This window comes from Caretta caretta, chromosome 15 (genome assembly GCF_965140235.1).
Source record: "Caretta caretta isolate rCarCar2 chromosome 15, rCarCar1.hap1, whole genome shotgun sequence".
Taxonomy (NCBI): Eukaryota; Metazoa; Chordata; order Testudines; family Cheloniidae; genus Caretta; species Caretta caretta.
In genome coordinates, this window is record NC_134220.1 from 376,055 (window position 1) to 390,972 (window position 14,918).

The window sequence follows — 14,918 nt, forward strand, 5'->3', positions numbered from 1 at the left end:
TGGGGGGGATGCTGGCTGTGTGGGGGGGTGGTGTGGGGGTGAGAAGATGCCAGTGTGGGGGGGATGCTGGCTGTGTGGGGGGTGGTGTGGGGGCGAGAAGATGCCATTGTGGGGGGGATGCTGGCTGTGTGGGGGGTGGTGTGGGGGCGAGAAGATGCCAGTGTGGGGGGGAAGCTGGCTGTGGCGGGAAGTCGGATGTTGCTGCAGTAGTAGCTGGTGCCAACCCCAAACATTCGCAATGAGGCCCCCCTAAGCTATGAGATTGGCTTAAACCCCCATGATATTAAACCAACGTGGGGGCTCTCTTGCTGCAGGGAGAGGGGAAGGACTCTCAGCTGGTGTGAGCACAAGGGCCAGGGCTGAAGGCAGGGAGCACAGAAGTCTGGCCACCTTGATCGTTTATGAACCCACCCCCCCAAATGAACAGACGAGACAGTGATCTGTTCAGCCATTTACTAATAAAGCCTGTGAACACCGAGAGATAGCACAAAATATATATTATTCCATCCTATAATTATCCATTGTTATTTCAAACCATCTCACCTCCAATGTTTACCTTGGCACATGAGGATTTGAAAGGGCAGGTGGGCTGGGAGCTAGTGGCTGTGATGGAGGCTCCAGATGGCTCCATCTTTTCCCCTTTCCTATGTGAATTTACTCTCATTTTTCAGAGTAGCAGCCATGTTAGTCTGTATCCACCAAAAGAAAAGGAGTACTTGTGGCACCTTAGACTAACCAATTTATTTGAGCATAAGCTTTCGTGAGCTACAGCTCACTTCATCGGATGCATACTGTGGAAAGTAGAGAAGATCTTTTTATACACACAGAGCATGAAAAAATGGGTGTTTACCACTACAAAAGGTTTTCTCTTCCCCCACCCCACTCTCCTGCTGGTAATAGCTTATCTAAAGTGATCACGCTCCTTACAATGTGTATGATAATCAAGTTGGGCCATTTCCAGCACAAATCCAGGTTTGTAAGGAGAGTGATCACTTTAGATAAGCTATTACCAACAGGAGAATGGGTTTGTGGGGGAGGGGAAGGGGAAGAAAACCTGGATTTGTGCTGGAAATGGCCCAACTTGATTATCATACACATTGTAAGGAGCGTGATCACTTTAGATAAGCTATTACCAGCAGGAGAGTGGGGTGGGGGAAGAGAAAACCTTTTGTAGTGGTAAACACCCATTTTTTCATGCTTTGTGTGTATAAAAAGATCTTCTCTACTTTCCACAGTATGCATCCGATGAAGGGAGCTGTAGCTCACGAAAGCTTATGCTCAAATAAATTGGTTAGTCTCTAAGGTGCCACAAGTACTCCTTTTCTTTTTGCAAATACAGACTAACACAGCTGTTACTCTGAAACCTGCTGGTAATAGCTCACCTTACCTGATCACTGTCATTACAGTGTGTATGGTAACACCCATTGTTTCATGTTCTCTGTGTATATAAATCTCCCCACTGTATTTTCCACTGAATGCATCAGATGAAGTGAGCTGTAGTTCACGGAAGCTTATGCTCAAATAAATTTGTTAGTCTCTAAGGTGCCACAAGTCCTCCTTTTCTTTTTACTCTCATTTTGTAACCTTTCTAGCCTGGAGCTTCTGTAAAGGTTGCAGAGCCAGCAGCCTCCGGATAGCCTTGCCACCTGCTAACAATCATGCTATGCTCATCGTCCTGTAAACATCCCTTCTAAAGACACACAACCTACAGAGCTAGTCATTCCCTGGAAGAAGAGACCTGGTCCCCCTTTAAGACTAGAGTTCCTTTTACCAGTGCAACCTATGTAAGGCACTGATGGGCCGACATAAGCTGGGCTGTATCACCCAGTATGGCCCACCTAGGATGGTCAGAGCCCGAGGCACAGATGGGGTGATACAGTCTAGGCTGCTTAGCCTCATAATGCCCACCCATCACATATTAACTTATTATTTTTCTCTACTGTCCATGATCCAAAGAATAAAAAGTGCCATATCTTTTCCAGCCAACTGAGTGAGTGCTGCAGCCTTCCTTCAAAACTTGGGAGGAATTTGTCCTTCATGAAATCCACCGGTTCCCCCTCTATGGTCAGTGCTTTCCCATATTGACACCATGCTTGGCTGTTCCAGAGATGTCCTCAAAAATCAGAGCTGCGCAGGGACTGTATCCCATCTTTGCTGTCTCTGGGATCTGCTGCACATACAATTTGCACTGGCTGTTTCTCTGTGTTCCAGAACACAGTGCAACTGCATGGGGGACCTCCACTTGCTTGTGGATGCTTGAGCCATCTTGGTTCCAATCTAGAGCTGGCTTTCTGATATGTCTTCGGCTCAGGCCTTTCCACTTGCTCCATTTGCACCCTAATGCAGTGTATAGTCTGCAGTGTATACCTGCTCCTGGCCTCCCCATGCAGTCTTTTTCCTACCCCACCCCCAGTGCCGCTCCCTTTCCCCCGTGGATGGGGATCAGGTCCCGCAAGCTGAGGGTTGGGAAGTCAGTGAAATGAGCAACAGCTGCATTCAGAACCAATGTCCTCATTGCACGTAACTCTGGGCCAGCTGAGGGGTCAGGAATTCAGTGGCCCTGGATCACCCCACCATCTCTTGATGCTGACCTGGAAAATGAGATTGCTGAAAGCTTTGCTGGGTGTGTCTCTCATGGGAACCTCCCCTCCTAGTGCCCCAGGATGGGCTGGAGGTGGCTTTACCATTGGCAGGGGCTAGGCTTCCTGCTGGGACTGAGGGAGTGAGAGGCCAACCATGAGTTTCCTTCCCACAGGGGGAAGATAGGTCAGGCCACCTTCTAAATGCCTGGGTCCTCCTTAAAGTGCGGTGACATGTGTTTATGCCTCAGACCAGCCCTGGGGGCAGGGAGGGGGGCATGAGAGGTGACATTGCCATCTCTGGGATTTGCTCTGTATTATTGATTTTAACATGAAGGGGAAGATGCCCCAAACAAGCCCTTACATCCCACTTTCCCTCCCCCTTTGTCTGTGCTTCCCAGGCCCTGCCCCTTCTCCCTACTGTGATTTGCTTTCTCAAGTTGCCCCACTCCCTTGTAGCTGATTGGTCTTTACGGATCCCTGCCCCTCTAGGGCACACTGGGCCATGGAGCCCAGTGCAAGCCTCACTACAGTGCTATGGGTAGCAATACCCCCTGGGACCGTGGAGCCTGGATCTGCTGGCCCCAGGGAAGCTCCAGCCCTTCGTAAGGTGTGAATGTTAATGAGCAAGGCAGTGAATTACACAAACAAGTGTTGGGGAAGTTTTCAGAGGGGTGGGGAAGAAGGGGCACCCTGCCCTCCTGAAAAGCTCTGCTGGCCTGGATGGCCAGGGCCCTGCCACCAACACCAGCTGCTACCACCCCAAGACTTCGGCTCTCAGCTGTTTCACCTCACTATGCTGTAGGGGACATGCCAAGAAGTGCCCCTTTTCCACCCTGTTTTCAGCTCAGCCCAGGTGGAGGGCAAACCTACTGATAATAGAAGGGGTTTCCCTCCAGAACACCCCATGACCCTCCCACTAGCTCCAGATGCTTAAAGCCTGGAGTTCAGATCAGGGACAGATTAACCTGGCAGATGCTGGCTAGATTGGCAGCCTGAACTGGTGCATGTCAGGGCACAGAGTGCTAGATCCCAGACCCTGGCCATGCTGATATTGACTCCCCAGCTCAGTTATGTTCATTCTCGGCAACTGCAAAGAAGAGATGGGAAACCTTCCACCCTGTAGTATCCATTCCCCTGCCTACAAACACCCCCTCTATGCCCCACGGCCAACCCAGGGCGAGGGAATGCCCGAAAGAACACTCCAGAGAAGCTGCCTGAACATTCTAATGGCAACTAGCAGAAGTTCTCTGGAGAATGGTTCCACTTTCACTTCCCCATGGGAGCTGGCTGGCTGGGTCTGGGAGAAGCCCTGGGTTTGCTTATGAGAAAGAGCTGGGAGTGGGGCTGGTGATGGGGGTCAGACGACGAGGGGGCTCTAAGAGCTGTCACTGGCGGACATCATTAAGGTCCAACTCATTCATGGTCTCCTCCAGGTGCTGGATCTGCTCCTCCGACTTCTTGTCTGGCAGCAGAACCTCCACTGTGTAGCTGACTTTCTTGGCATGGAGGTAGCTGTAGGTGTTGTCAAACCGCAGAACGTCTGAAGGAGGAGGGGAGAGAGGTTATTCCACATTCAGTGCAAAGAAGAGATCCATGGGCCCTGCCCCTAGCTGGACAGAACCAGACCTGTGAATGTGTGTAGTTATTTTGCCCATTAGTGGCTGGAGGATACAGATCTGGGAGATATCAACTCCCCAGAAGAAGGTTGCATTAACACCCTGTTGGTAGTAAATATTCATAGAACAGTTTTTAAACTAAGAGCTGGGGGAAAGCCGACAGGTGTGGAGGAGCACATGGTTCGGCCGGAGGTATCCCTTAGGGGAGGATCTATTAATGGAGATTCTCTATGTCCTAGTAAGGAGGAGAGGATGGAATATAATAAAATATGGGTAGGAGCTGATGAGAAACAGTCAAATTAAAAAGATTCCTATTCAACTACATCATGTAATAGCAGACAGCTAAAAAGTGACACGTTTTTAAAGTACTTATATACCAATGCTGAAAATCTAAATAATACGATGGGTGAACTAGAGTGCCTCGTATCAAATGAGGATATTGATATAATAGGCACCACAGACACTTGGTGGAAAGAGGATAATCAATGGGACACAGTAATACCGGGTACAAAATATACCGGAAGGACAGAACAGGTCATGCTGTGGCGGGAGTGGCATTATATGCGAAAGAAAGCGTAGAATCAAATGAAGTAAAAATCTTAAATGAACCCAACTGTACCACAGAATCTCTATTAATAGTAATTCCATGCTCTAATTATAAGAATATAGCAGTAGGGATAGACTACCAACCCCCTGACCTGTATGGTGATAGTGACTGGGACATGCTCAGGGAAATTAGAGATGCTATAAAAATAAAAAAAATAATAATAGGAGATTTCAACTATCCCCATATTGACTGGGTCCATGTCGCCTCAGGACGGGATGCAGAGATAAAATTTCTTGATGCCTTAAACGGCTGCATCTTGAAGCAGCTAGTTCTGGAACCCACAAGAGGAGAGGCAATTCTTGATTTAGTCGTAAGTGGAGCACAGGATCCGGTCAAGAGGTGACTATAGCTGGACCGCTTGGTAATAGTGACCATAAAATAATTGAATTTAACATCCCTGTGTCGGGGAAAACACCACAGCAGCCCAAGCATTTAATTTCAGAAAGGGGAAACTACACAAAAATGAGGAAGTTAGTTAAACAGAAATTAAAAAGATACAGCACCAAAAGTGAAATTCCTGCAAGCTGCATGGAAACTTTAAAGAAACCATAATAGAGCTCAACTGAAATTTATACCCCAAATTAAAAAACTTAGTAAGAGAACCAAAAAAGAGCCACGGTGGCTGAACAACAAAGTAAAGGAAGCAGTGAGAGGCAAAAAGGCGTCCTTTAAAAAAGGTTTCAGAGTAACAGCCGTGTTAGTCTGTATTCGCAAAAAGAAAAGGAGTACTTGTGGCACCTTAGAGACTAACCAATTTATTTGAGCATGAGCTTTCGTGAGCTACAGCTCACTTCATCGGATGCATCGAAAGCTTATGCTCAAATAAATTGATTAGTCTCTAAGGTGCCACAAGTACTGCTATCCTTTAAAAAGTGGAAGTTAAATCCTAGTGAGGAAAATAGAAAGAAGCATAGACTCTGGCAAATGAAGAAGAAAATATAATTAGAAAGGTCAAAGAAGAATATGAAGAACAGCTAGCCAAAGACTCAAAAAGTAATAGCAAAATAAATTTTAAGTACATCAGAAGCAGGAAACCTGCTAAACAACCAGTGGGGCTGTGACGAAGTAGGGAGTGAGGAGGATTGACCTGGGGATTTTGCATGGGAGTTTTGCAGTTACTGTCTGCATTGGTGATGGGATATCAGGGTGTGACTTCACTTGGGGGACGATACCTGAGCATGTAACCTGAGCCCAGGAGGGGGATGGGGCCAGGTGACACCTTCTGCCCGGGGAAACTGGACAAAGGCTGGAGGAGAGGCTGGAGGGGGGTTTTCAGTTTGGAGCTGGCTGGGGAAATGGAGGGAGGCCAGAATTGGGTCTGGCTCCCTACCCCCCAAGATGGACCTGACTGAGGGATCCTGTTGTCTGTACCTACAAGCTCTGTTTTGGACTATGTTCCTGTCGTCTAATAAACCTTCCGTTTTACTGGCTGGCTGAGAGTCAGGTGGAATCTCAGGAAGTGGGGAAGGTGCAGGGCCCTGTCTCCCCCAAATTTCATGACAGGGGCCACTGGACAATCGAGACGCTAAAGGGGCACTCAAGGATGACAAGGCCATTGCGGAGAAACTAAATGAATTCTTTGCATTGGTCATCATGGCTGAGGATGTGAGGGAGATTCCCAAACCTGAGCCATTCTTTTTAGGTGACAAATCTGAGGAACTGTCCCAGATTGAGGTGTCATTAGAGGAGGTTTTGGAACAAATTGATAAACTAAACAGTAATAAGTCACCAGGACCAGATGGTATTCACCCAAGAGTTCTGAAGGAACTCAAATGTGAAATTACAGAACTACTAAGTAAAAAGAAAAGGAGTACTTGTGGCACCTTAGAGACTAACCAATTTATTTGAGCATGAGCTTTCGTGAGCTACAGCTCACTTCATCAGATGTTTACCGTGGAAACTGCAGCAGACTTTATATACACACAGAGAATATGAAACAATACCTCCTCCCACCCCACTGTCCTGCTGGTAATAGCTTATCTAAAGTGATCAACAGGTGGGCCATTTCCAGCACAAATCCAGGTTTTCTCACCCTCCACCCCCCACACAAATTCACTCTCCTGCTGGTGCTAGCCCATCCAAAGTGACAACTCTTTGCATAATCAAGTCGGGCTATTTCCTGCATAGATCAAGGTTTTCTCACATCCCCCCCACCCCCATACACACACAAACTCACTCTCCTGCTGGTAATAGCTCATCTAAACTGACCACTCTCCAAGTTTAAATCCAAGTTAAACCAGAACAGCTGGGGGGGGGGGGGGTAGGAAAAAACAAGAGGAAACAGGCTACCTTGCATAATGACTTAGCCACTCCCAGTCTCTATTTAAGCCTAAATTAATAGTATCCAATTTGCAAATGAATTCCAATTCAGCAGTTTCTCGCTGGAGTCTGGATTTGAAGTTTTTTTGTTTTAAGATAGCGACCTTCATGTCTGTGATTGCGTGACCAGAGAGATTGAAGTGTTCTCCGACTGGTTTATGAATGTTATAATTCTTGACATCTGATTTGTGTCCATTTATTCTTTTACGTAGAGACTGTCCAGTTTGACCAATGTACATGGCAGAGGGGCATTGCTGGCACATGATGGCATATATCACATTGGTGGATGTGCAGGTGAACGAGCCTCTGATAGTGTGGCTGATGTTATTAGGCCCTGTGATGGTGTCCCCTGAATAGATATGTGGGCACAATTGGCAACGGGCTTTGTTGCAAGGATAAGTTCCTGGGTTAGTGGTTCTGTTGTGTGGTATGTGGTTGTTGGTGAGTATTTGCTTCAGGTTGCGGGGCTGTCTGTAGGCAAGGACTGGCCTGTCTCCCAAGACTTGTGAGAGTGTTGGGTCATCCTTTAGGATAGGTTGTAGATCCTTAATAATGCGTTGGAGGGGTTTTAGTTGGGGGCTGAAGGTGACCGCTAGTGGCGTTCTGTTATTTTCTTTGTTAGGCCTGTCCCGTAGTAGGTAACTTCTGGGAACTCTTCTGGCTCTATCAATCTGTTTCTTTACTTCTGCAGGTGGGTATTGTAGTTGTAAGAAAGCTTGACAGAGATCTTGTAGGTGTTTGTCTCTGTCTGAGGGGTTGGAGCAAATGCGGTTGTATCGCAGAGCTTGGCTGTAGACGATGGATCGTGTGGTGTGGTCAGGGTGAAAGCTGGAGGCATGCAGGTAGGAATAGCGGTCAGTAGGTTTCCGGTATAGGGTGGTGTTTATGTGGCCATTGTTTATTAGCACTGTAGTGTCCAGGAAGTGGATCTCTTGTGTGGACTGGACCAGGCTGAGGTTGGTGGTGGGATGGAAATTGTTGAAGTCGTGGTGGAATTCCTCAAGGGCTTCTTTTCCATGGGTCCAGATGATGAAGATGTCATCAATATAGCGCAAGTAGAGTAGGGGCTTTAGGGGACGAGAGCTGAGGAAGCGTTGTTCTAAATCAGCCATAAAAATGTTGGCATACTGTGGGGCCATGCGGGTACCCATAGCAGTGCCGCTGATCTGAAGGTATACATTGTCCCCAAATGTGAAATAGTTATGGGTAAGGACAAAGTCACAAAGTTCAGCCACCAGGTTAGCCGTGACATTATCGGGGATAGTGTTCTTGACGGCTTGTAGTCCATCTTTGTGTGGAATGTTGGTGTAGAGGGCTTCTACATCCATAGTAGCCAGGATGGTGTTATCAGGAAGATCACCGATGGATTGAAGTTTCCTCAGGAAGTCAGTGGTGTCTCGAAGGTAGCTGGGAGTGCTGGTAGCGTAGGGCCTGAGGAGGGAGTCTACATAGCCAGACAATCCTGCTGTCAGGGTGCCAATGCCTGAGATGATGGGGCGCCCAGGATTTCCAGGTTTATGGATCTTGGGTAGTAGATAGAATATCCCAGGTCGGGGTCCCACAGTATGCCAACATTTTTATGGCTGATTTAGAACAACGCTTCCTCAGCTCTCGTCCCCTAAAGCCCCTACTCTACTTGCGCTATATTGATGACATCTTCATCATCTGGACCCATGGAAAAGAAGCCCTTGAGGAATTCCACCACGACTTCAACAATTTCCATCCCACCACCAACCTCAGCCTGGTCCAGTCCACACAAGAGATCCACTTCCTGGACACTACAGTGCTAATAAACAATGGCCACATAAACACCACCCTATACCGGAAACCTACTGACCGCTATTCCTACCTGCATGCCTCCAGCTTTCACCCTGACCACACCACACGATCCATCGTCTACAGCCAAGCTCTGCGATACAACCGCATTTGCTCCAACCCCTCAGACAGAGACAAACACCTACAAGATCTCTGTCAAGCTTTCTTACAACTACAATACCCACCTGCAGAAGTAAAGAAACAGATTGATAGAGCCAGAAGAGTTCCCAGAAGTTACCTACTACGGGACAGGCCTAACAAAGAAAATAACAGAACGCCACTAGCGGTCACCTTCAGCCCCCAACTAAAACCCCTCCAACGCATTATTAAGGATCTACAACCTATCCTAAAGGATGACCCAACACTCTCACAAGTCTTGGGAGACAGGCCAGTCCTTGCCTACAGACAGCCCCGCAACCTGAAGCAAATACTCACCAACAACCACATACCACACAACAGAACCACTAACCCAGGAACTTATCCTTGCAACAAAGCCCGTTGCCAATTGTGCCCACATATCTATTCAGGGGACACCATCACAGGGCCTAATAACATCAGCCACACTATCAGAGGCTCGTTCACCTGCACATCCACCAATGTGATATATGCCATCATGTGCCAGCAATGCCCCTCTGCCATGTACATTGGTCAAACTGGACAGTCTCTACGTAAAAGAATAAATGGACACAAATCAGATGTCAAGAATTATAACATTCATAAACCAGTCGGAGAACACTTCAATCTCTCTGGTCACGCAATCACAGACATGAAGGTCGCTATCTTAAAACAAAAAAACTTCAAATCCAGACTCCAGCGAGAAACTGCTGAATTGGAATTCATTTGCAAATTGGATACTATTAATTTAGGCTTAAATAGAGACTGGGAGTGGCTAAGTCATTATGCAAGGTAGCCTGTTTCCTCTTGTTTTTTCCTACCCCCCCCCCCCAGCTGTTCTGGTTTAACTTGGATTTAAACTTGGAGAGTGGTCAGTTTGGATGAGCTATTACCAGCAGGAGAGTGAGTTTGTGTGTGTATGGGGGTGGGGGGGATGTGAGAAAACCTGGATCTATGCAGGAAATAGCCCAACTTGATTATGCAAAGAGTTGTCACTTTGGATGGGCTAGCACCAGCAGGAGAGTGAATTTGTGTGGGGGGTGGAGGGTGAGAAAACCTGGATTTGTGCTGGAAATGGCCCACCTGTTGATCACTTTAGATAAGCTATTACCAGCAGGACAGTGGGGTGGGAGGAGGTATTGTTTCATATTCTCTGTGTGTATATAAAGTCTGCTGCAGTTTCCACGGTAAACATCTGATGAAGTGAGCTGTAGCTCACGAAAGCTCATGCTCAAATAAATTGGTTAGTCTCTAAGGTGCCACAAGTACTCCTTTTCTTTTTGCGAATACAGACTAACACGGCTGTTCCTCTGAGAACTACTAAGTGTAATCTGTAACCTATCATTTAAATCAGCTTCTGTACCAAACGACTGAAGGATAGCTAATTTGATGCCAATTTTTAAAAAGGGATCCAGAGGTGATCCCGGCAATTACAGGCCGGTAAGCCTGACTTCAGTCCCGGGCAAACTGGTTGAAACTATAGTAAGGAACAAAATTGTCAGACACATAGATGAACACAATTTGTTGAGGAAGAGTCAACAAGGTTTCTGTAAAGGGAAATCATGCCTCACCAATCTGCTAGAATTCTTTGATGGGACCAACAAGCATGTGGACAAGGGTGATCCAGTGACTACAGTGTACTTAGATTTTCAGAAAGCCTTTGACAAGGTCCCTCACCAAAGGCTCTTAAGCAAAGTAAGCTGTCATGGGATAAGAGAGAAGGTCCTCACATGGATTGGTAACTGGTTCACAGATAGGAAACAAAGGGTAGGAATAAATGGTCAGTTCTCAGAATGGAGAGAGGTGAATAGTGGTGTCCCACAGGGGTCCTTACTGGGCCCAGTCCTATTCAACATATTCATAAATGATCTGGAAAAAGGAATAAGACAGTGAGGTGGCAAAATTTGCAGAGGACACAAAACTACTCAAGATAGTTAAGTCCCAGGCAGACTGCAAAGAGCTATAAAAGGATCTCTCAGAACTGGGTGACTGGGCAACAAAATGGCAGATGAAATTCAATGTTGATAAATGCAAAGTAATGCACATTGGAAAACATAATCCCAACTATACATATAAAATGATGGGGTCTAAATTAGCTGTTACCACTCAAGAGAGATCTTGGAGTCCTTGTGGATAGTTCTTTGAGAACATCCACTCAATGTGCAGCGGCAGCCAAAAAAGCCAACAGAATGTTGGGAATCATTAAGAAAGGGATAGATCATTGGACAGAAAATATCAGATTGCCTCTATATAAATCCATGGTACGCCCACATCTTGAATACTGAGTGCAGATGTGGTTGCCCACTTCAAAAAAGATATATGGGAATTGGAAAAGGTTCAGAAAAGGACAACAAAAATTATTAGGAGTATGGAATGGCTTCCATTTGAGGAGCGATTAATAAGACTGGGACTTTTCAGCTTGGAAAAGAGACAACTTGGGAGGGAAATAAAATCATGACTGGTGTGGAGAAAGTTAATAAGGAAGTGTTATTTACTCCTTCTCATAACACAAGAACTAACAAGAACTAGGGGTCACCAAATGAAATTAATAGGCAGCAGATTTAAAACAAACAAAAGTATTTTTTCCATACAACGCAGTGTCAACCTGTGGAACTCCTTGACAGAAGATGTTGTGAAGACCAAGACTAGAACAGGAGTCAAAAAAGAACTAGATAAGTTCATGAAGGATTTAAAAAATAACTAAATAAGTTCAATGGCTATTCGCCAGTATAGGCAGCGATGGTGTCCCAAGCCTCTGTTTGCCAGAAATTGGGAATGGATGATGGGATGGATCACTTGATTACCTGTTTTCTTCATTCCCTCTGGGGCACCTGGCATTGGCCAGTGTCGGAAGACAGGATACCTGGCTAGATGGACCTTTGGTCTGACCTAGTATGGCCGTTCTTATATTCTTATTTAAATGGCCACGTATTAAATAGTTCTATATAAAGAGATTAGATACAACTTTGCAGGAGTCTGACTGCTCCTTCTTTGTATTTAATTCAGCAGAATGGGTTCCCAGGGAGAGCCCAGGAAACTCCTCCTGGAAATCCTGCTGAGGTACTAGTTTACAGAGTAATCCCAGCAAAGGCTACTTATCACCCGAATGGGTTTCTGGTTGAACTGGCTGATTCTGTTACATGGGTAAGATCAGGCAGACTAATGAGCGAAGCGTTCTGTATCTGTGATGCAAGCTGATGTGGCCTTTAGAGTTATTCAGGCTTAAATAGATGCATTTTTCCCACGTCATCCACCCATTCCCCAGCCCACATGAAGTGGTGTCAGTGACACCTTGGGCCAGAAGAGGGCAGAAACTTGCTCTGAGGGTGGCATTTCCAGCTGGCAGATTAACCTGCAGCTGGAGGGAAGCTCAGAGATTGGCCCTGAAATTAGTGTCTCAATTACCTGGGGAATTCTCTGTATTTTCTTTCCATAAATGCTGGCAGAGATGGTGCCCCTTAGGTCCCAACTCCTCCCCCCAGCAGATTCAGCATGATCTCTGTGGCCAACAGATGGGGAAGCTCCCAGCAGCAAAGGAGAGGGAACCACTTACAGATACCGGCCACGGAACAGGTGAGGGAGCCGTCCTCGGGCACCAGGTGGGCATTGTAGCGTTGGTTTGGAAGCACCTCTGTCATCTCGCCAGCTCTCTGCCGCTCCCCGATTCTAGTCTTCAGATAGACCCCAAAGCCCACGTCGGCCCCTTCGGACATGAACTGCCACCTGACGGGATGAGGCCGTAGACACGGGGCTCCCATGACCCTTTCCCCTCATAACCACCCCACCCCAATACAATGAGGCGGGTCTAGACCGTGGTACCACCCTGCAGCCTGTGGAGCTGACCCAGACCTTGCCATCCATCCTCTCCTAATACAGTGGGGCTAACCCTTGCTTCAGTAACTACCCCCACGCACACTCAGTGGGCTCACCCTGACCGGAGTGTCATGCCCGGGTAGTTGGTGTGACCCAGAACTCATTAAGCTTAGATAGCTCATCTGACCCAAGCCTTGGTACCTTCCTACCCCACCGCCGTCTGTGTAGGTGGGCTGGCCCAGGTGGCTGGGGTGACCCATGTCTTGGCACTGCCCCCCGCCCCAATTCATCCTCACACAGCCCCTGTTATCTGCTTGCCCCAGGCAGGGCCCATGTGTTGCTGGTAGCTCCGGGGACAGCTCTACACCAGCTCTCCCTACCTGAGGACGCAGCCTGGGAAGAGGATCTCATACTCCACCTGGTGGGAGGAGCCCCGGTTCACTACCACCAAGTGCTCATACTGCTGCTTCAGCTGGTCCCGCACGTAGTACTTCTTGGGGATGTCACCGCCGTAGTTAATCTGGAACGAGCAAGAACCAGGCCCTGAGCAACGAGGGCATCGCCCCCGGCATCACCCCCACCCTGGGATCACAGACACAAGATGACCAAGAGGACTCCTGCATTGGAGGCCAGAGGCCTCTCCCCTGCCACGTCTCCCACTGGGGCTCCCCAGCTGGTGGCTGCACTAGAAGAGCTGGGCTGTGACTGGAAGAGCAGTGGCTGACACCCCAGCATGCGAGTGGGGGATGCTGGTGTTCAGGATGGGGTCATTATACCTTGGTCACACACTTGGGGTTCTGGTCTGGATCCCGGAGGGTTCCCCCGTACACCACAGGAATCTCCTCGGGGACGATGTACTTCTGCAAGACCTCCTTCCAGTTTGCTGGCAGAAGAGAGAGGAGCACAGAGGTTACATCTGCAGGAGCCGCGCTCTGTGGCTAGCGAGCTGGAGTGGGAGTTAGGGGGACCCTCTCCTCTGCTGGGATCACAGGGCGGAAGGGAACACAGGTACCTACAGCACACTGAGCTCCTTGGGGTGGGGGAAACAGAACCAAAGAGGTGAGGGATGGAAAAGATCTGTTTGCGCTTCCAGTCCCTCCCCATGTCTTTCCACCCCAGCATGTGAGCGCTGGGAGTGGTGATGCCATGGAGCTAGGGTGGCACAGTTTCTGGCGTGGTGGAGAATGGCTTGGCGCATAGCAGACCCGCTCATTAGCCGTCCCCCACCCCTCAGCCGAGACAAGGAGAGGAGGGGTGGAGACAAGTAACGCTCTCTGCGCTGCAGGAATCCTGCCAAGGAGCTGAGATAACCAAAGGAAATGGAACCAACGTCAGCCTTGTAGTTTGACCATGTCTGGCCAGCTGAGCTGAGAAGTGCAGGGAGCTCAGCACAGAGCACGCGGGGGTTAGGAGCCAAAGGTTAGTCCCTGGCAGCCATCTCCAGTGCCCACATGTGCCCGTATCACAAGCATGACAATGCTCCCACAGCTGCTCTTAAGGGGGCATTTCTGTGTCAGTGACACACAGAACACACAGAACTAAAGGCCAGGACAGTGATGGCTGCCGAGCTTGTCCCTGCTCCAGAACAGGCCAGGCCTGACCCAAACGTTTGGCTCCACTCTCTGCCTCGTGTCATCAAGTTACAGCCTGGGTCCAGAGCCAGCCTGGGCTAGCAGAAATCGAACACCATCCTCATGGCCAATGGCTGGAGCGAGCTGGCGGCTCTCAGCCCAGCCCCGTCTGACACAGGTGTGTGTATAGTCCTGTGACAGTGGGGACAGATCAGAGGCACTGGCCAAGGTGCCTTATTAGCATAGGACGGTGTTACCCCAACAGTGCCTGGCTCTGGCTCTCTGTCTCTGCCTGGACCCCTGCCTAACCCAGCCTGCCGGTTTAGAGAACACCACCGGCTCCCTTGGGGGCAGTCTTAGCAGACAGGCTAATGACTGAATGGGCCATGGAGAGTGACCACCTGGCTTCCACTGGAGGGGCTACGCCTTCAGCTCGGAGGAGAAAGGCAGTGAGCTCTTAGGAGGAAGGTGCTGGAGTGGG

At 48.4% G+C, this 14,918-nt stretch overlaps 1 protein-coding gene across 3 annotated transcripts in view; it reads right to left on the minus strand.

Annotated features, from left to right (window-relative positions):
• Positions 1-1,673: 1,673 nt before the first annotated feature.
• SEC14L2 (SEC14 like lipid binding 2) overlaps positions 1,674-14,918 on the minus strand; it is a 43,329-nt gene continuing 30,084 nt past the window's right edge. For 2 of the 3 annotated variants that reach the window (XM_048821291.2, XM_048821293.2), the window contains exons 9-12: positions 13,643-13,749; positions 13,247-13,386; positions 12,607-12,776; positions 1,674-4,122 (exon numbers count right to left, since the gene is read on the minus strand). In XM_048821291.2, coding sequence (XP_048677248.2) covers positions 3,968-4,122; positions 12,607-12,776; positions 13,247-13,386; positions 13,643-13,749 — 572 coding nt within the window. In that variant the 3' untranslated portion in view covers positions 1,674-3,967. The remainder of the gene's footprint in view (positions 4,123-12,606; positions 12,777-13,246; positions 13,387-13,642; positions 13,750-14,918) is intronic. The other variant, XM_048821294.2, reaches the window with a different exon arrangement.